Source organism: Cervus elaphus, chromosome 7 (assembly GCF_910594005.1).
Source record: "Cervus elaphus chromosome 7, mCerEla1.1, whole genome shotgun sequence".
Lineage (NCBI taxonomy): Eukaryota > Metazoa > Chordata > Mammalia > Artiodactyla > Cervidae > Cervus > Cervus elaphus.
The window spans coordinates 13302362-13325037 of record NC_057821.1 but is presented as its reverse complement, the minus strand read 5'-3'; the positions used below and the strand labels follow the sequence as shown (position 1 = coordinate 13325037).

At 41.1% G+C, this 22676-nt stretch overlaps 1 protein-coding gene across 3 annotated transcripts in view; it reads left to right on the top strand.

The window, feature by feature from the left end:
- BTBD9 (BTB domain containing 9) overlaps window positions 1-22676 on the top strand; it is a 394620-nt gene that overhangs the window by 319529 nt on the left and 52415 nt on the right. For all 3 annotated transcript variants that reach the window (XM_043907354.1, XM_043907356.1, XM_043907355.1), the window contains exon 9: window positions 3326-3433. In XM_043907354.1, the coding sequence (XP_043763289.1) occupies window positions 3326-3433 (108 nt within the window). The remainder of the gene's footprint in view (window positions 1-3325; window positions 3434-22676) is intronic.

Genomic DNA, 22676 nt, shown 5'->3' with positions numbered 1-22676 from the left:
TACACAACATTGGTAATAATGTACAGAAGCAAGCTTTTTTATACACTGCTGGTAGTGTGAGTATAAATTTGTACAGTCTGTCACTGGGGGCAAGAGGACAGGTATCCAGCTATTTTATAATTTAAAGGTCTAATAAACCCTATTGCAGGAGTTTCACTTAGAGCAGCTTTCAAAGACAATAATCATAGATCTAGCTTAAGAATGTTCATCACAGAGGTTTCATAACAGTACAATATTGTCAACTACCTAAATGTCCAACAATAAGAGAACTATTTAGATAAATTCTGGGGCATCCATGCAGTAAAATTCTATGAAATCAGTACATAAGATGGGGGAAAATATTTGATGATGCCAAAAAAAAGTTAGTAAAAAAAAATATTCATAATGGATCATTAAGCAAAGAAGCAATTTTTACCATGAGTGTGTCTACAAAATTACTGGAATTATGGGTGATCTTCATGGTACCTTGAGAGAAATTGGAAGACTTCCCTGGTGGCTCAGCTGGTAAAGAATCCACCTGCAATGCGGGAGACCTGGGTTCGATCCCTGGGTTAGGAAGGTCCCCTAGAGAAGCGAAAGGCTACCCACTCCAGTATTCAGGCCTGGAGAATTCCATGCACTATATCGTCCATGGGTCCACAAAGAGTCAGACATAACTGAACGACTTTCACTTTCATAGAATAAGTTACTGTAAGACACGATATGCACAACTTTAAAATTCTTTTAATCTGCTGTTACTTTAAGAATCTCTACTAGAGCATTTATGAAACTTACTCGTAATTGGTTTTCCTTCTATCTTCTCTGTATCCCATATCCTTGGGGCAGTCTTTTTCTGTGAAATATTTCAAGATCTGGTTAGAGTCTAACCCAAAACGGACTGATCATTTTCATTTGGATACACTGGTAGAAACACTAATTCATGATTATCCAGAAGGATATGGATTATGTTAAGCCTAGCTCTCCATAAATAACCAAAATTCCATTGGGAAAACAACCTCAACAGCATCTCTCAAAAAGCTTGTGACCAGGGCTGTTAAATAACGTGAATGTTAATTATTTTGAAGGTTTTTTTCCCCCCTGGTTTTAATCTACTTTGGCAGAGTTATGAATGATTTCAGCCCAGAACACATATGGAACGTATGCTATATAAACAGAGCCGACATGTTTGGAGTAGAATTTTTTTTTTAAAGAGAGAGATCAACCATCTTTCTAATAGGCTCGTATTCATCTTGAGAGCAGACAAACATAGAAGCAAAAAGTACATTTTAAAAAGTTACTCAATATAAATTAAAATAACAAAGGCTAACTGCATAAAAAGTACTGAGAGTATTATTTGAGTAATATGAGAGTAAAATATTACTGAGAGTAATATTTGAGGGAATGACTAATGAGAGAAATGATTCACTTTCTTATCAAGCATGCTGGTTTAGTCTACAAGTAGAATTATTGGACCCTAAAAACAATAGGGTAGATTCCAGTCTGATTGATTCAGAGTACTTTGAGAGATTAAATAACTCAGATGAGCTCAAAAGAATCAGTAGTATTTACAGTATTACACATGTGTTTATGCTTTCCAAAATCTTTTAACAGTTTTCTCTCCTTAAAAGATGAATTCTATCATGTTAAATAACATGGATTTCATCATTGATAGCAAACAAAATCACAACTGAAAGCAAGGAACAAAGGGTAAGAGGAAAAGGGAAGACAGTGGCATTTCTACTCTTCAGTAATAGCTTTGTAGGTGACGCTAAAGGTGACACTGAACTTGTGCAAAGGATTCTCATTGGTGGTAATCGCAGGATTAAGAGGGAGTAATACAAACTGCTTTTGTAGAGTGATTGGTTATAAGTTGTCAATTATGCCCCACACACATAAACTAGGAGTAAAGAAAACATTTTACAGATTACAGAAGAGGGCTTTCGTCAGGACACCACGTTGGAACCATCACTGAGTTTAGACAAACTCCCTATCGGCTTTAAGCCTCACTTTAACCATATATTATTTGATGAGAACAATAATGCTTGCTAAGAGGATTTTTGCAAGGATGTAATGTTATGTAAAACATTTAACATAGGGCCTGGTACACAGTAAGCATTAAAGAAATGTACCATTATAATAATAATGATCATTGTTGTAGTTGTTGCAAATAATGTTATTTGCTCAGCAGATATTCATGGAGTGTAGGCACTGTGTGAGACGCTATGCCAAGTCCTGGGTGTGGAAAACTAGTAAGACATAGACGCTGTATTTAGGGAGCTCACTCTGTTCTAGCTAGTGGAGGAGACAAGTGTGCATGCCCAGCTGTGAAACAGTAAGATAGGTATCCTGTATGGGAAGGACTTCTGAGGCTGAAATGATAGAAAACAGTGATCTCTCACCATAGCAGCACTGTCGGAAGCAAATGCTGGACTGTACTCTAATGCCATATTATAATATTTAGATTCTTTTTTATTCTGTTTCTTAAACTGAGGAATAACACATATATTGCACAAAATTTTTATAAATAGCTTGATGAATATGAATATTTGTGTGTGTATATACGCATGTAACTATCACTAGATCAGAATTACCCCATTTCAGTATCCTAGACGGCTCCTTCACCCTTTCACAGTCATTCCTTCCCCAAGAGGTAGCTACCATTCTGAGGCTTGTCATCGTAGATATAGCTTGTTCCTTTTGAGCTTCTGGTAAATAGAATCACATAGTCAATGCTTTTGGTTCTTATCTGAGCCAAGAAGGGGTATAAGAACAAGACCAGCATGATCAGTTTTTAAGAAACAAAGATTTCCTGATGAACATATGTTTGCCTGTATCTCCCAGTCAGGTAATCTTACCAAAGCTATGCAGGAAGTCTGGAATGAGAACGAACCTGAAACATAACTAAGGTCATTGGGACTTGCTAGTAAGTACTGCATAGAGTACCCGTTAGAAAGCACAGGTTTCCCCATAAACTGTGACCTCAAGAACGTTACCTTTGTTCAGACCAGACAACTGGAGGTGAGGGCTGAAAGAAGCAGGAAGGAGGATCTGGGGACGTCTCCCTGATCAGCCCGTCTGAAGATCTTTGCCACATGGGGGACAGGGGCTGCCTGGTGGGTGACTTGTGAAATAAATCCCTAAAGAAACAAGCCTCTCCCTGCAAGACTGACTCTACCTTTCATCATACTTTTGTTGGGGATTCACTTTCTTGCCTTGGTCCTGAAAGTGTGTGGGCAGAAGAGACCAATTAGAAGGACAGAGAAGACATGGATCCCCTCACGTCTGCAGCCCAAGGAAAGAGCCAGGCGGAGTGCTGACCGCCTTCTTGTGTCTCCCCTCTGCTCAGGTTATTGCTGTGGGACTGTGACGACCGGAGCTACAGCTACTATGTTGAGGTTTCCACCAACCAGCAGCAGTGGACCATGGTGGCCGACAGAACCAAAGTCTCCTGCAAGTAAGTGCCGCTCTTTCAGGGATACATGCTACTTTAAAAGACAGTCTTTCCACTAGACTCAGAAAGTTCCAATGAAAAGGCAGATCTGGAATCATCAGATTATATTCTTGCTTGGAGGTAAAAACATTCTGAAGATCCTTTACTTCAGTTTTGACTATTAAGTACTTGTATGAAAATTTACTTTATACAACCAAAGAAGTGGTCCTTGTTTTGTGGTTTCAACTTGACTTTTTAAAATGGCACGTATCTAAGCAGGGACAAGAAAGATACTTTCCACATGCAATCCTTTCTCAGTTCTTCCCCCGACATCCCACACTAGCCCTTGGGGACTCTCTTCTTCCTTAGAGATTTTTGCTGATGCTGTAGGGTTCTGGGACTCTCACCTCTTCCCCACCCTCCTGTCTTTCTCAGGGTTACCTTTAAATATTTATCTCATCTCCATGTTAGTTACATGGTTACCTAAACTAAGGAAAGTTTGTATCTTAGTTCTCCTTAGGAAACAGAGACATTCATGCATATGGCATCCGGGCTCTGTCTGACCTTACCTGGTTGTGGGGAAAGCCAGGCGGAAGGGTTCTGGGTTCTGACCGGCCTAGAACCATGTAAATGTAGCTACTACTCAGATTGAGATTAGCATATTTGCAGCAGCCTAGAAGGTTCCCTCATACCTTTTCCCAGTCATTACCTGAAGAGAACTTAGTGCCTTTTTGTGTGGAGCCCAGTGCTCTGGGAGGCAAGAAGAAGCCAGCACCTGGTATTTCTTCTTTTTTATTTTAATTACGACATGATTCACATACCATAGAATTCACCCTTTAAAATTGTGCGATTCAGTGGCTTTCAGTGTGTTCAGGGTTGTGCCATCATCACTATGACCATCTAATATTCCAAAACATTTTCATCACCCCGAAAAGAAACCTCCTGCCCACTAGCAGTCACCCCATTTCCCTCCACCTCCCACAGCCCCAGCACTTTTCTGTCCCTATGGATCTGTACATGCTGGACATTCCCTATAAATGGAGTCATGTAGTATGTGACCTTCGTTTCAGGCTCCTCTCACTTAGTATAATGTTCTCAGGTTTCACTTATGTTATAGATGTGTCAGTACTTCATTCCTTTTTATGACTGAATAGTATTTTATAACATGGGAATATATAAATAAAACCCTTTGTTTATCCATTTATAAGTTGCTGAACATTTGAATTCTTCCTGTATTTTGGCTGTTATGAGTATTGCTGCTATGAACATTCCTGTATAAGTTTTTGTGTGAACATATGTTTTCAGCTGTCTTATGAATATACTTACAAGTAGAATTGTTGGATCTTATAGTAACTCTAAGTTTTTGAGGAACTGCCAAACTTTTCCACAACAAGGTTTCAATTTTTCCACATTCTTGCCAGTGCTTGATATTGTCTATTTTTTATTCATAGCCATTCTAGTGGGATGGTATCTCCTTGAGGTTTTGATTTGCATTTTCCTAATGGCTGATGATGTTGAACATCTTTTCAAGATTTTATAATAGCATTAATGATGGCTTGTTTGCTGCAATGTCTGAGATCCTCACCATTATTATTATGTTGATTATATAGAACGTGTGTATTGGTTAGGGTAACACTTGCTACTGTAACAGATAGTGGTTTCAGTACATCAGCGGCTTAACACAGCAGTGTACTTCTCAGTCAGGAGTGTTCCTGGCTGTCAAGTGACTCTTCACAGATGATTGAAGGACCCAGGTATCTTTCTTCTTGTGGTTCTGCCATCACCTAGCAGATGCCATCATCTGCTTCTGGCTGGCAGATGGGGAAAGAGCAGAGAGAAGGTAACCCTGGCTCTGAAAGCCTGGCCTGGGTATGGTGAACATCACTTCCACTTCCATTTCATCGGGGAGAACTAGTCAGTTGCCATACTAGATGCTAGTAGGACTGGAAAAAGTAGTCAGCTCCTGGCTGGACAGCCACTTCTCAGGGGAGCACACATCTTGTTGCCATCTCTATGATAGCATAAGAAAACTCACCGTTATTTAGTAACTAGTATTTCTTTACTGCATGTCTTTTACCTTATTTTGTCCTGAATATAAATCGCCTTGTGTGGGATATTGTCCTGATTTTATAAAAGAGAAAAGGAAGGTCTCTTTCCCCTGGACCACATTGCTGCCTTGAACCCAAAGCATTGCTAAACCAAGGCAGATGATGAAAACTGGGAACTGAAGTGATTCATTTATCTCCAAGCTCCTAGAACCCTTTTTATACACCAGGAAGGCCTTCAAGGCCCGTGAACCACCACCGGTATATCTTTCCAGAGTCATTGCTGTTGGGCATACAGCTCACAGGCCAGACGCTCTGCTTCCTCATCTTGTACACGTCTCCCAGCTCTTGGGTCATTTTATATGTTATAAATTGGATTCCTCATCTCTTTTATGTCCCCCTTTTGAAGATGTTACACAGTTGGGTTTTCAACAAGAACTGGTTGACTAACTACTGACAAGGTACATATCATAATGATTTTGTATTTATCTAAATGGGTTTTCCTTGACTCACTCATTCCAATCCTTTCCCAGTAGTCTTGCATTAAGTCATGAGCATCTATTTTTCCTCCTTTTAATTTTTTTGTTTCCATTAGTTGGTGGAGTTCAATAGTTTTAATGTTTTTTACCTTGTATTTTAGCACTTGGATGCTATAGCAGCAAGTGTTTTAAAACTAATAAATAAATAATATATTAGAAGTACAAGAGTAATAGCAAGAAGGCAAGTGCCTGTTAACCCTCTAGGAATCAGTGGAGCCAAAGGTTATGATTTCATGTTTATAGACATAACCTGAACCTGTTGTGCCTTCCATTTTTGAATAAGGTCATAAGAGATATAATAGAAGATACGCAGATGATAAAAGAAGAAAGACTTTCCTTTTGAACTAATGTACTCTGAAGCAGTCCTCAAGAGAGGATCCTATTAGCTTCAAAAATTATAGCCTGGGTGGGTTTTTTTTTTTAAGTGAAATGAAGTATGTGAGTAACATAAATGAAATTCTATAGGACCTTTAGAGATCATAGCCCTGCCTCTTGATACCATTCTGCCTAGTCAGGGAATCAGGGGACAGATTTTTGCTGTCCTCTGAAAAAGACTAGGGAATGAGATTCTCCAGTGTCTCCTTGTAAGTGCCTGCTCCTGGGGTAGGATAGTTTCTTTTGTGTGTGTGTGTGTGTCCTTTCTGCTACAGTTGGAACTTTCGGAATAAAGGCTTATTTTCTATCATAGATAGTTCTGGTGGGTTTTTTTGGTTTCGTTTTTGTTTTGGGTGTTCCATGTCTTTGTTGAGGCCTGTGGGATCTTTAGTTGTGGTATGCGGAATCTAGTTCCCTGACCGAGGATCGAACCCCGGTCCCCTGCACTGAGAGTGTGGAGTCTTAACTACTGGACCACCAGGGAAATCCTAGTAATTCTGTTTTCATATTGGCTGCTGTGGAGTTTTTTCCCAGCTTTTTGAGATGTAATTGGAATATAACACTGCATAAGGTTAGGGTGTACAACCCAATGATTTGGTATATGTGTATGTTGTGAAACGGTCACCACAATAAGATTACCTCACCTAGTTACAATTTCATTTCTTGTGGTGAGAACTTTTAAAATCTCTCTTAGTGACTTTGAAATATACAGTGCAGCAGTGTTCACTATAGTCATCATGCTGCACATTACACCCCCAGAACTTATCTTATAACTGGACATTTGTACTGTTCAACTATCTTCAGCCGTTTCCCTCAGCCCCCGGTCGCTGGCAGACATCAATCTGTTCTGTTTCTATGAGGTTGTTGTTTTAGATTTTACATGTAAGTGAGGTCATAAAATATTTGTCTGTCCCTGTCTAAGTTATTTCGCTTAGCATAACGCCCTCAAGGTTTATCCATATTTTCACAAATGTATTGGCTGATTTTATAAAATTACTTTTTATTATTTTTTCATATAACCTATTCCTGTACCTTTTAACCTTATTCCACTTTTTAATCATTGATTCCTTTTCTCTATTGTCTTCTAAATTGCTGAACCCTGAATTTGTGTCAGTACAGTAAAATACTAACATCAGGTTTTATTTTTCTCTTATAAATGTAAAACCTGCCCATGGAAAGTTACTTTCAACTATACAAAAAGATATAAGTGAAGAGTAAATATTTATTCTCCCGTCTTGTTTCATTCCTTAGCAGTAGCTACTTTTGACTATTTTTTTTAGTCTTTATAACTTCTGAATTATGAATAATACTTTTATATCTCTGCTTATTAGTTTAGCTACTTTTCTGACTCCTTGGTATAAAAAAATGAATTTAGCTTACTTAACCACTCCTCATTTTTTGTTAGTTATGTTTCTCTTTTTTTGTTCTCCTGTTGTTGTTCAGTCGCTAAGGCATGTCTGACTCTTTGTGACCCCATGGACTGCAGCACACCAGGCTTCCCTGTCCTTCGCTATCTCCCTGAGTTTGCTCAAACCCATGTCCATTGAGTCAGTGATGCCATCCAACCATCCCATCCTCTGTCCCCTTCTCCTCTTGCCCTCAATCTTTCCCAGCATCAGGGTCTTTTCCAGTGAGTCGGCTCTTCGCATCAGGTGGCCAAAGTGTTGGAGCTTCAGTGTCAGTCCTTCCGATGAATATTGGAAGTGAGAACCCTACTACTGTTACTTCTTTTAAAATTAGACAGAATATGTTAAACCTATATTTTTGATCCATCAATTGTAGCTGGTATTTCTTGACTCCCTACTATTTAGTGAAGAAATTACCATGACTGTTTCCGTCTGTCTCTCTCCATCAGTTAACTGTCCCACCTCACTGAAATTGTGAGATTTATGGTACTATTTTCTGGTTTTTGACTTATTTAAATCTTCCATGTGTTGGCTATAAACTGATTCTGAAAAGGGAAAACCACTCAGAACTCACTGTAACATGATTATATAAACATTGTTCACTATAGACCTAGTAATTCATTGGCTCTAGTAAAAGAAATGCTCTTCTGTGTCACTAAACTTGTCACTCTTGGAAGAGTTGTACTGTATTCAAATCACAGATTCAATTTTATTACAAGTGCCCAGAATTATTCCATAAGTGATAAATAAGTAGCTTCATGGTAGCCTGCTTTTTGTTTTCCTAGGGTTCCTAATTGCTTCTTTTTCCTGTTAGAGAAGCTTCTGAAGCATATTTTTGTTCATTATTTCATTATTTTCCTATTTTTAAATTGAAGTATAGTTGATGTACAATATTACCTAAGTTACAGGTGTATAGTGCAGTGATTGACAATTTTTTAAGGTTATACTCCATTTGCAATTATAAAATATTGGCTGTACCCCCAGCATTGTACAGTATGTCCTTGTAGCTTATCTTGTACAGGATGGTTTGTACCTCTTAGTCCCCTTCCCACACACTTGTCATGACTAATTCTCTGTATCTGTGAATCTGTTTTTTTCCCTTTCATTAGTTTATTGTATTTTTTAGATTCCACATGTAAGTGATACCCTACAGTATTTGTCTTTCCTTGTCTGACTTATTTCATTTAGCTTAATATCCTCAAGACTATCTGTGTTGTTGCAACTGGCAATATTTTTTTCTTTTTTATGACCAAGTATATTGTATATGTATACACACACACACACACACACGCACACCAAGCTTCCTTATCTATTCGTCTGTTGGTGGACACTTAGGCTGCTTCCGTATCTTCGCAATCCTGCTATGAACATTGGGGTGCGTGTATCTTTTCTAATTAGTGGTTTTGTTTTTTATATATATATACCCAGGAATGAAATTGCTGGGTCACGTGGTAGTTCTGTTTTTAGTTTTTGAGACACTGCTGTTTTCCATAGTGGCCGCACCTATTTACATTCCCATCATTGGTTCATTTTTGAACAGACTGCTTCTGAGACCTACTCTACATCTGTGATCGTTTGTTTTTCTTTTTGTAGAATTTAAGTAAAGGACTAATAAGACCCTTTATCCTTCGTAGGAGATATTGTGCTTTGGCCCAGTTACCCTTCTAGATCTCTTTCCCTGAAAACCTGAGAGAAATGGAATGTTGGCTATGTTATCAGGCAACATTGCTTATTAATAAAATCACCACTGATTGGTAAATTGCCTCTAGCCTGGGAGAACTCCCAGCTATGGTTTTTCCAGTGGTCATGTATGGATGTGAGAGTTGGACTATAAAGAAAGCTGAGCGCCGAAGAATTGATGCTTTTGAACTGTAGTGTTGATGACTCTTGAGAGTTCCTTGGACTGCAAGGAGATCCAACCAGTCCATCCTAAAGGCAATCAGTCCTGAATATTCATTGGAAGGATTGATGTTGAAGCTGAAACTCCAATACTTTGGCCACGTGATGCGAAGAGCTGACTTATTGGAAAAGACCCTGATTCTGGGAAGGATTGAATTCGAGAGGAGAAGGGGACGACAAAGGATGAGATGGTTGGATGGCATCACTGACTCAATGGACATGAGTTTAAGCAAGCTCTGGGAGTTGCTGAGGAACAGGGAGGCCTGGCGTGCTGTAGTCCGTCGGGTCTCCAAGAGTCGGACACGACTGAGCGACTGAACTGGGAGAACTTTAAAATATCTGGTTGGAAGTCATAGCTTTGGGTTTCCTGACTATGATGAGTTGTGATTAGACGTGTCCCTTGTGACAGTTCTGGGATCTGTGTTTATGGAGCTATTCCAAGAGAGATTTGTTTCGTTTGAAATATGAGGCTTCTAGACCAGAGTGGCTTCGCTCTTGCTCAGTGTAAGTTTCACGTGGTCGTCTGAGCTGTGACCTGCGTGCCAGCAGGAATGGCTCTTGTACCATGTGTGGACGGCTGCAAGGACGCCCCCTGAGGAGAGACGCCTGCTGCCGCCCTGGGGGCACACTGCTTCCTGTTCTCACTCCTGGGTGAATCTGAAGCCAAATAGGAACTGATTGGGTCTTAGTTAAGAAGACCCCTCATGAGCATTACACAGAGTAAATCTATAGGTACTGTTTTCAGAAAGGATATGTGGAAAGCAAGTTTTCAGAATACTTGCATGCCTGAATCATAGTCTGACTGGGTATAGTGTTCAATTCCTTCAGAATTTTGAAAGGCTGGATTTATTGCCGTCTAGCATCTAATGTTGCTGATGAGAAAAATCTGATATAATCATATTCTTATTCTTTGTAGTAATTTATTTTTCCGCATGGATACCTTTAGGATCTTCTCTTCATCTTTTAGGGTCTTAAACTTCACAAAGGTATGTATGGCCGAGTGTGAATCGTTTTTCTTCCATCCTGCTCAGCTGGCTGCTCTATGGAAATCTGCCCAATTCCCCTCAGATTGATGAGTAATATTTCATCCACCTACCATTTTCTAGAAATTCAACAAAATCTTGATTTGCTAATAGACTTCCTTTCAGTTTGCAACACTATTATGAATGTATTCCCTTTGTATTTCTTTGATGTCCCCTCATTGGTTTCCAGGAAGGAAGCAAGGTAAATGTGCCTATAATGTTGGCTGTATTGAACTTGAATTCCCAAAAGCTCTACCACATGGGCTGCTGATATTCCCCAGGGACCCCGTTCCTTTCCGTTCCTTGCTTGTGCTTGGCTGCACTTCTCTCATTTTATGCAGCTGTCTTGCTTCTTGCGAAGCTTGAGCTCCTTTCATATTGACCTCATTTCTGTTCATTTTTTAACCATTTCTTCACTTTGTCACAGCCACATTGACTAATAATTGTGTCTGCCAAAGTGTGAGTGATCTCGGCCATCATCTAAGACTGTGCCTTTGGCAAACATTTTTGTAAATATAAAAGATAAGATATAAAAAATTGGGTATTACTGAAAATTTTCTTTTTCTGCTTGAGAATTCTGTCGTCCTAATCTGAAACTACCTAGCATCTCTAGAGTTTAGCCTCATTTTCTCATAAACTATCTATGTGCCTGCCAGATATACTACCCATATTTCCTTTTGAATAAGTTTTTTTCCTCAGCTTAAGTGTTCATTAAAAATGATGTTGTGAAGACTTTTTAGGGAATTCTCTGGTAGTCCAGCGGTTAGGACTCTGCACTCTCACTGCCAAGGGCCTGGGTTTGATCTCTAGTCAGGGAACCAAGATCCTGCATGGTGCAACCAAAAAAAAAAAAAAGAGTTTTTAATTACTTAAGAAACTAATCATTTAAGATTTTTAAAACAGGACTGAAAATTATAGAAGTATTATCACAAGTAGGAAAAAAACCATGGAAGAAGAAAACCAGAAGGAGACATGCTAAAATGTTAATAAGGTTGACTTTGCATATTAGGGTTAGGGAAATTATTTCTGGTTCCCTACATTTTTGATCAATTTACATGTACTTCTCTTTGAATAAAAAAGAAAACTTTATTAAAATATTTAAATATTTTAAAGTATTTTTTCTAGCTACAGCCATAAATGTTTTGTAGAGATTTATCCTTGCCATTATTTGAGTAGCATATGCTGGCAGAGTAGCGTGGTTTATTCACTGTCAACAATAAATTAAAGAAATGAAATAAGTGCTGCGCATAGCAATATCCTCCTAGCCCTTCAGAACCTTGAAGCCACTTTACCCTCAGCACAAGTGTTTCCCTGAAAACGGCACCTGAGCCCCCTTTTCCTCATGCTTCTCCCCTCGGTCCTCTCAGAGCCCAGCTCTCCAAGAGTACTTCTTCCTTTTGTCTTTCCTCAGTACTTTAGAAGTTCATGTCCACTTGAGTCTCCCCACTCAGGGGAGCCAGGCCTGCTTGGAGAACCACCTTGGGTCAGGCAATTTCTGTCGCATCCTAACTTTAGAAACAGTTTCTTCCCTGGGCCTCCCCTGAGGAGCACTTCGACTGTGCCACCTGCCGGGGCCTCTGTGGGGACAGCTCGTCTGCTCCCTGCAGCTCAGCCTGACCGCATCCCTGTCTGACAAGCAGCATGCCCCTGTTGCTGAACGTCTGTCATTTGGTGCTGGGGAGGGCCGGCATTCTGTTCTGGGGTCTCTTTCTGTAACTAGTGCTATTTGTTCACTAGGAATCTCAGGACCAGGAGTCATGTTTCTTCCTCTAAGTGCTGCAGTGGTTGAAGACAACGGGATAAATTAAAGGCGGAGAGTTACAGCCTCAGTAAACTCTGCCAAAGTGTAGCAAGATTGAAAAACGGGACATTTAAACCTAGACTGTTTATTTACCTTGCCTGCATCTTCTTTGCCATTGTTAGTGATAAAGCTGAAAAAGCTTCCTTGCCACCAGCTTTGTTTCCTAGGCTGACACTTCACAAAACGAAAATCTCAAGTTGGTTCCAGGAGGGCACTGCTAACCATGTGACCTGGGGGCTGGGTGTCACCAATGTGATACAATAGAAAGAAAGTGGGTTTTAACAGAGGAAATAACTTCGCCATTGAGACTGCTGATGAGAAGTTCCTGATTAGTGTCCAGTTTTAGTTTCCAGGATGGGACTGCAGCTCTTGGCTGTCACGTAGGTCCTGTGTTGAAATGTTACCGTTTCTCGTGAGTCTGCTGGGGTAATGGCCGACTGCCTTGCTCAGAGCCCCTCCCTGCGAGGTTGGAAGGCTGTGCTTGCTGCTGCTTCTTGAAGTGTGAGCCAATTAATGGGCTCTGGTTGTGTAATTGTCACTTCTAAATGTTCGATGGAGATTTTATTTTTCTCTTTTTGTACTTAATTCCATTTTTCTACACAGCATTTGACAGCAATGAGAAAAGCTAGTCATGTTCTTTCCTGTGTTTTTTTAAAAGGGCAAACATTGCTGTTAATTTTGTCAAGAGTTTTAGAACTTGAATGATAGAGAAACATGTACCTGCAAAAGGAATGGCAAAAAAATGAGAAAACAATGGAATTCAGATAAAACACAGAGGGCAAGTCTGGTTCGAGGCAGACCCCCGTGTTCATGATAAGATATCAGAGCCTGCCCCTAGAAGGCATCTACCTGTCAGACCAGACTTGGAGACATTTGTTCATCAAGCTTTTGTTTGTGGGTTTATGAGTAGCAGGAGTCCATGAGTGTTTTGGAATAAAGAACATCAAAAGGGAGTCAGGCACTCCTCCCTGCAGAAGGGATTTACCTCTGGGTATTGCAGAAAGTTTTTAAGGAAAAATTTATTCGTATGTTGGAAGCCATATGGAAAGTAGATTTCAGTGCTCAGTATGTGAACTGAGTTATAAGTTTAGAGCTGTCTGCAGCTTCTGTGGACTGCTAGTGAAGAGGCTCCATCCCACCCAGACCATTTGACAGGTGATGGCTCTGGAAAGAAATGCAGTCTCCTCGGATAACCTGTGATCAGCCAGGAGAAACTGAGAGCTCCCTTCCCTCTCCCTTGCTTAATCCAGCAGCCACGTTATTCTCTGAGGATAATAATTTTTCCATGCCTTTTATTAAAAAAAAAAAGCATACATCAGTAAAACTTTATCAGTAAGTTGTGTGGACACACTTAAAATGCACATAATCAGAAAGATTTTTCATTTTTTGGAAATAGCTTTCATATTAGTATTTAATTTCTAATGATGAAGATCAGTCAAGACCACCTAGGCCAACTACCATCCTCTCTCTCCTCTCTACTTTGCTCTGTTAACTGACCCACCCACCCTCGCTGACAGTCTCTCTGTACATTTTCTTAAGTTGACCTCATTCACTGTCACCACAGTGGCATTTTCCCAGCACAATTCTTGCCCTATATCTGCTTAGAACCCTTCACTGGCTTCCCATTGCTCTCTGGCCAGAGTCCATGGTTCTTCACGTGACCTTGAGGCCTTGACACCCTGCCCCCTCCTGCCTCTCCAGACTTAGTCTTCATTCCCCTCCTTGTGTTCCCCCTGTTTACATCATCCTCACTTTCTCTCATATTCCAGCTCGAGTCACGCTCTGTCCTCCCACAGAGCATTTGCAGATGCCAGTGGCTTCTCTCTGGAGCCCACTCCCCTGCTCTTTGTCTGGTTAACCCTTATTATCCTTTTGTTCTCAGCTCAAGTCTGCTTTCTCAGAACTGCCCTGACCACCTGTCACAACCATTGCTCTGCTCTTCCCTGTCGTAGAACCCAGCTTTTTTCCTTCACAAATGATAACTACAGTTTACACTGACACTCTGCTTAGCAAGCTTATTAAATTACTGTTGTTCCTTCTCCACTAGAGTGTAAGCTCCAGCAGAGCGGGGATTTGGTCTGTTTTACTTGCTCTAGCCATGGTCTCTTAGCAAGGACCTAGCACTTGCACTGTTGTCTGAATAGATGAATGGATGAGGGCCACTACTCTGTCTCCAGTCATGCATACACGTTGGTTTCTTTTACCCTGCTTCTGTCCAGAGCTCTTGTCATCATAGGGCTCAGTCAGGACCTCTGTCCATCCCAGCTCACATGCTGCCGCACAGAACTAGGAGGGGTTTGTGGGAGAGAACAGAAGTTACTTGTTGCCCTGACACTATAGTCCTTGTGGGCTAGGAGTGTGTCTTCTCAGCTTCCCTTTATTAACCCACTACTGATCTGTCATCCTTGATTCATTTATAGTCTTATTCCAGAGATTCAGTCATTGCCAGAGGTTTAGTTTTCTCTGGTCTCCATCATCTATCCTTGCCCCGCAAGTTAGCCCCTCAATTGTATCCCCCAGTAACAGTTTATCACTTTAGATTGGTTACTGGCTGGAAGTCCATTACGTTTATTTTTGAATACTCTTAGAGTAAAGTTTTTCTTTATGGAGGGGTTGAGTGCTTTAAAAACCGTTTGCCAGCTGTGCCCCTTTCACTCTGGAAATTGATTTGATTTAAAATCCCAAGTTTGTCAGGTTAATATGTTTCAGTTATTTCTCTGGACTTTCAGAATAAAAGGTTAAAAAAGAAGGAAAAAAAAACCTGGCATTATCTCTGGGGAGGAACTCGAAACCACTTGCAAGGCCTTGTCTTTCCCAGCAGGGTAGAGTCTCCCACAGAACATGTCTCTCTCTGGAATCCTGGCACTCTGGATCCCTCCCAGAGTTTTAGGATGGCTTGCAGAGGGTCCAGAGAGGTGCTTGGGATACACCCCTTACCATGAGCAACCCTTGATCATTAACCCCTTCTCTCAGATAGGCGTTGCCAATAGAGCAGGGCAGTCTGCACTCCTACCCTGGGCCTCTAGTCAGAGGAACGTAACCCTGAGTAGGCAGGCAAACTGTGCACCTAGAGACACCAGGGTAGCAGCTGCCGCAGAAATCCACGCGTTAAGTGAGTGGTCAGCAGGTGGTCTGCTAAAAGGAGAGCAGAGCCTGTTTGTTGGGCAGTGAACAAAGGCAGCAGGAAGGAAAGTCAGTGTGGTTTTGACCATATCTTCTTAGAGTGACCTGCCTCAGTTTGTCCTGGGTCAGAATAAGAAGTGCTGTCTTGATAATCATGCCGTGATTAACGCTAACTCAGCTCAGTCCCAGGGTGCTAAGAGGCTGGTGTTTTCTTCCTAGGTTAAAGAAAGAAAAGAGAGAAAGTGTTCCCGTGAATTCAGGGGTCCAGCATGCACATAGAATTAATTTATAGAACTAAAAGGGCACTCTTCCTTGACTATCTGATTTATTCTCTTGGCTCAGGGGTCTTTTCCATTCATATTTTCTATTAAATGTTGGCCCTTTCTAGAATGGCTTCTTTAACTCAATTTGTCTAAAACTAGGTTCATCTTCATCTTTCCCCCTAAAGCAGCTCTTCTCCTGATGTCCCTGCTCGAATTGGTGGTGATATGGCTTCTCCTGGGCACCTCTTACCCCTCTGACTCTTTTCCTCTCCTTTGCCTTCCACAGCCAGTCAGGTACCATGTCTTTTGTTTTATATCATTTCTTCTTTTATTTCTATTTCCTGTGTTGCCTCCATCTTAATTCAGACCCTCATGCCTCTCTCCCAGAATGTTATATTGGCCTCCAGTAGCGTTCCCTCAGTCTATACTCTCTTTGCATCTGTTGCTCTTCTGGTGTCTGGAATACTGTTGCTGAGTTATCCTGGCTGTGGTGTCTTATTTCCTTGTACAAGCACCTCCAGTGGTCAACTGAGAAACCCTTGGGTCCTTGCTCGGGTCGTCGTCTGCCTCCGCATGACCAGCTCTCCCCAAACTTCTTGTTTTCGAATATCTGTCCTACTGTTAGACCTCACGTCCAGATTTCCAGTATATAAATACTACATCTCTCTGACTCTCACCAAACTTTCTAATCTTTATCACATTAATTCTCTCCTTACAGGTATCCTACTTTACTTTCAGTCTGGCCCAATTACTGTTGCCAAATGAGTCCATGTTTTAGATCAGCTAATTATCTTTATTTCTGCTGGCTAATCTTCAAGTCTCTGCCCGTCTCCTGTTCCCCTCAAGACCCAGCCAGAAATGCTGTGAGTTCTTCCTTGGTCTTTCTCCTCCCAAATACAAGTAATTTGCTCTGTTTACTGAATATTCACTGTAATCTGTTTACATCTAAGTTAATAACATTCACTTTTTTTTGGATCCATTTCAGAGAAGGGAGGAAATAAGGGGCTAGGCTGGGAGGAAGTTTGCTTTTTACCAATCCAGCCATTTTTCAAGGTGCTAGGCCCGCCCCCCCCGCCAATGCTGCCTTGGAAGTGCAAGCCAGATTTTTTTCAGAGTAGCCTCTGGTTAATAGATCTGCAATCAAATGCATAGCCCAACTGACTTTGATTCAGTCATACGTATTGAGTGACCCTAGTAGATAGAGGCAATATTGGGAAGGAAAATGCTGAGGAACCAGGAAGACGTTTCTCCTCTGAAGGAACTTACAGACTACACAGCTTCCATTTAGGAACCATCACAACACATACACACACACACACACACACACACGCACAGTGTAAAATACAAAACAGGATCCTGCAGTTCTAAAATATTGTGACTCAAAATACCTTGGAATCATAGTCCAGGCCTCTCAGTTTATTTATGCAGATCTGAGACAGCAGGCACAAGTACATTTCCAAGTCCTCTTCTAATGAGAGAGTCCAGATTAGAACCTAGATCTCCTGATTCTGAATCCCCTTTTCCCAGAATTTTGCATGGCCTGTAAGACCACAATAAAAAACAAAACAAAACAGAGAAGGGCTGTAAGCATATAGACATGATCAGAATGTGGCGTAGGGTTGGGTAATTTTTCTAGAAAAAAGCATTTGAGCCTGGCCACCTACTGTTGGCCTGCATTGTAGCTGGGAAAGCTGGTTATTTCCCAACCAAAGGGACCTGTGAACTTCAGATTTTAAAATCAGACATACAAGTCAGACATAGACTCTTTAAGAAGGTAGGATGAAGACTATAGATTACAAAAAAGTCCACTTATATTTCCACATAATTTCCTACCTTACTGTCACTATGACTTCCTCCACACAGTATTAATTTGACCAGCCTATTAGCTGTATCATAATTCATACTTTAAAACTTGGTTTTAAAATTATAGTCTCTAAACCAGATTACCTAGGGCTTCATTATCCAGGTTTAGAGTTATTAGTCTCTGTTTTTCTTCCCTTTTCCTTCCTATTGCCTACTTAAAAAAATCATTACATTGTTCATTAGGCCATTTATTAGATTATTTCCTTCTACCAAAAGAGACTTGCATTTGTGTTTTTCCTCTGTTTTAAGCCAAGATCCATAAAGCATATTTTCCCCTCAGTTGACATTTTCTTTTCATGATCCCTTGAAATGGAATGCGAGTGAATTTCACCATGGTGGCTGTAAATTATATACTGAGTATCAGTAATAAACATTTCTTACAAAGTTTAAAGTGTAGTTTCAGAGTGGTGATCATCTGGAATTGCACACATTTACCAGATGTTTTGGAGGGAGTTAGTGAGTGCTTTTTGTTCATACACTTTTCACCTCTTAATCCAAATTTATGCAGTGGTTCACAGCCAACACTAAAAAAAAAAAACCTAAAGTGAGCAAAAGAATGTTTGTGTTCTTAGTGATGTGGCTGCAGTTTTGAAGGGAAGGTGTGGTGAGTAGTCACCTTGTTTGTCCTTCTACCTCCAGGCTGGGTTGCATGGTAAACGTGTCCCAGAATGCTGGTGATTTTCCTCTTTTGAGAAACACTGGATAATAGCCCTTGCTTCCTCACCTCTGGTTCTCAAAGCCTTCAGTGTACATTTCATGCGTGGGGGATGCTCAGGCAGAGGGCAGCCAATGTTGTTGCTACCGCTGTCAGATGAAAGTAACTTGTTTATATTGTTCCTGTTTCCATCCTGGTTCTCTAGGGAGTTCCCAAACTCTCTGTAGGATTTGGCAGTGGATATATAGGCTTAATAGAAACTCAGACTGCTGGAGCTTTGAAATGTATGGTCTTTCCTCTAGGGTGTACTGGGGACGCGGAAGGAGGGGCTCGTAGAAGCTTGGTTATTTGTTTCACATTTCTGAATCTTTTCATTTTTCCTAAATTAAAATAAAGATCCAAACCTATACTAATCTAATGTTGAGACCCCAAGTTTAAACTACCAAGAGGGTATGACCCCAAAGTTCATGTTCTCATGTTCTCACAGCACCAGTGGGCCCCTGTACCATAGCCTCTGCCTGTTCGTAGGAGCTTCTGAAGACATCAGGTGGCAAGCCATGTGGCTGGATTGCCCTGTGAGGACAGAGAGCCACAGTAACATTTAGTGATCAAGTTTTTAGTGAGACATGGCATGTACTGTGGTCTACAATTGCAAATGCATTCAATTTGGGATCTCTAGTCTGGTTTTGAAATTTATACCTTCGCATTGCATTAATATCATAGTCCTACATTAATATTAATTAACTTTATAAATTTCTGAGGAGATGAGAAGGGAGGCCAGGGCACAGTCTTCTAAATCATTCCTATTTGTGGATGGAACAACTGATAGTCTCAGGCACTATTTCCTTAAGTCACTTCGTTATGTAAAGTTATCATTCAACTCGTATTGAATCATTGCCCTGCTAAAACCCCGCAATTCATGGGGCATAGGCCCATGTTAACTCAAAAACATGTGATTGATCTATCCATCACTTAGGGGACATATTTTTGCCACTGCTTTAGGTCAGGCACTGTGCTGGGCGCTTCCCTTCCCTCATGGACTCATTAACTAAGCTTTCCCAGTCGGCTCAGAACCAGTAGTAACTGAGGGGCCTTGATCCAAATGTAAATAGAGGCATTTGTGGATTCTAACATACTTAGTTAGACCAATCTTCTGAGTGAGTCAGTGGGGATGACATTTATGGGACCAAGCAGTATGCTAAATCTGGAAACACGTACTACATAGACGGGAGTGAGCTCGGCCTTGGTGGATAAGTAAAGATCACTCCTTCTGCCTTCAGCATGCCAGAGGGAAGTTCAAGTGTGCCTTTGAGCAGAGAAGATCTTCCTGGGGATGGCAGGATTGCAGCCTCACACTCAGCCCATCCACTCCTTTGTTACCTTTGTGCTGGAAACAATAACCTCAGCCACAGGGAGCCTTGGCACTTTGAGCATGTTTTGTTGCAGGCTGTGCCAGGGCTCCGGCTGCCCTCTCTGATGATAAGTGTGATGTTCAGTTTGTAATGAGCACTTGCAGCTTCTGTAAACTGTGTAATACCATATAATAAGCAGTAATTTTCCAGTTATCCTTAATAACAGGAGTTTTCTGCTTGGCTTTTAGTGATAGCCAAAATGTGGGTGGTTTTTCTTTTCCCCCTTCACCAGTATGATGAATTTCCAGAGTCATCTTTTTTTTCACAAGATAGATTGACAAGTTGTTTTCCAAGTGTGTCCAAAATGTGTAATAGCTAATCTTGCCTTTAAAAAAGTCAAAGTCAAATAAAACTGTGCTGAAGTAGCCATTTATAATAAAATGGCTATATACATTCCTAAGCTCGTTTTAGCTGTCTCCTGGCTGTGCTCTTCCTCAGGGGATTAGTAGCTTGAAGCTTAGCCCAATAGCTTGGATGATAAAACTGCCAAGTCTCAAGTTATTGTTTTAAATTTCCTGTAAGAGATTGTATCTTAAGTATAAAGTGAACCTGCCCTAGATAACTTTGTGTCCTTCCTGGAGAGAGGGGGTGGCTATTATGCTGTGTGCTCTTCTTCCCTGAGTCACACACTCAAGACTGGTGGGAGTTCTTGCCCTGATTTTTTTTTTTTTAATCATTGGGAAATAACTGCAGAAAAGAAACAGACACAGCTTTACATTGTAAACCTTCTTACCTCTGTTTAAAATCATCCTTTGACTTTCCCTTGATGCCCGGAATGCCGTAAAATTCAGTGGGTTGGTTTTTTTTTTTTGGTAATAAATTAAGGTTGCTTTTTCATCAGACTGCCTTCTCCCTCTCTGAGATACAGCCGGCATTATCTATTCATTCATTTATTTCTGTAGGCCTCTTGGTAACCACTTACCCCTATCAGATGGCTTGAGCAAGACCAGCAGCTGTTGATTTTGTGATATCAGGGAAGTGTTATGAATCATGTTGATGGGAGCCTTGATACTTCCATGATCACTGGGCACTGCCATTTATCTATCAGAGAGCTGGCCTTCCCGCAGATTTCTTGCCTGAAACTTCGTTGTGTCTGACTTGCTAAAACTAGGATATCAGTGAACGGTGGCAAGTAAGATGCAGAAGTTGCTTGAGCTGACCTCACCTTTAAAGGATGATTGTGCCTTTTTGGCACAAAAAGTTGGATTTGTTCATCAGAATGATAGATTGATTCTCTGTGTACAGAACTCTTTGTGGGGTTATAAAGAAAAGAGAAGATGGACCACTTGCCTGAAGTCTAGTTCAGAAACAACATACATATCAAAAGACTCTCTTGTCAGCTGACTCCTACCAAGTGTTACCTAAAAAGCAAACTGAGGTTGAGTAACTGTTTGCTTCCCCATGTCTGCTTAAAACTTCATTCAAATCACAGAAGTAGTGTGCAGTTTATGAAGAAAGTTTATTAGAACCTTCAGCAAGCAAGTCATACTTCTGCGAAGTTAGAATGAAGATCAGCAGGGGTTTGGGTGATGTGTGCTCAGGCAGAGACCAGGCTTTCTGCAGATGCCAGCAAGTCCAGTGCTGCTCAGAAAAGTTGCTTCTTGTCCTTTTGACACATCTGTACTCACAGCTCTTTGTTTCTCAGATGTGGGTCCAGATGCACGTCTCAGTGACTCTGGGGAGCTGTTGTTTTGTCTTCTTCCTGCCTCAGGGCCTTCCACTGAAAGGCTGGCCTGCAGGTGGAACGGAATTGACTCGGCACAAGAAATGCCCTGACTCAGGTGGAAGCAGACTTTTAATCAAACACCAATAGAACAAACCATTTTCTAATGAAATCTCTGGAGCCGTGGTATCACTGGTGCCCACATTCTCTAGTTGTTTACTGGGATTTGGTATCTACCCCAGCAGGTTGTCTTTGGGGTTTACTTAAATCAGTGTAATTATATTAGAATTTGTAGTCTTATGATCCTTCTACTCAGGAATTTTACTTGGAGACCTGTCACTGCAGATCGAATATCGTGGGCTGGCAATCAGTCATGATCAGAATGAGGGTCTTGTCTTCAAAGCAGAAGTGGTTTGCCCTACAATTGACTTGAATGTTATTGTTTAGCTTCTGTTAGAATGTTGAGTCTTTGGCTTTCAGGTTTGGGCATAGCTTCTCAAATTGTATGAAATGATGTCACAGACCAGTGTTCTCCTTTAGAAATGTATACGTCACATGATTTGTGAATTTTAGTGCAATGAAAAGTAAAGTAATGGGGGAAAGCTATGGATTGAATTTTCAAGGAGGGAAGCTAGCAGTTGTACCAGTGTTGCCAGTTCCTCATCTCTATGCCGTTTGGGCAGAGAAGGCAATGGCCTGGAGAATCCCAGGGATGGTGGAGCCTGGTGGGCTGCCATCTGTGGGGTCACACAGAGTCGGACACGACTGAAGCAACTTAGCAGCAGCAGCATGCTGTTTGGGAAGGGGGCTGAGGAGGAAAAGCACATGACAGAGAATGGGGAAGAGGGTGTAGGGAAGGAATATAAAAGCTATCATCATAGTTATTACTTCTTAAATGAGGCATTCTTTTCCTTTAAGAATATCTAACTTAAGTTCTGCTTGAGAAATGAGCATTCTGGCCACAAGGAGATCCAGAATCTGAGGTCCCAGGCTCTGAAGTCTTGTCGTATGCAGCACCATTGTGCCAAGTGCCCAGGCGATTGCCCCTTCCCCCTCTAGCCACTCTTTCAGTGTCATTTTTCTCAAGGGTTCTGTGGGCAGTACTGTGTGTCAGTATCATTGGTTTCCTTGTGTGGTTTTTTTAGCTTTTGAAAATATTCTGAGAAGGGATTCCTAGTTCACCAGACTGCCAGAGAGATCC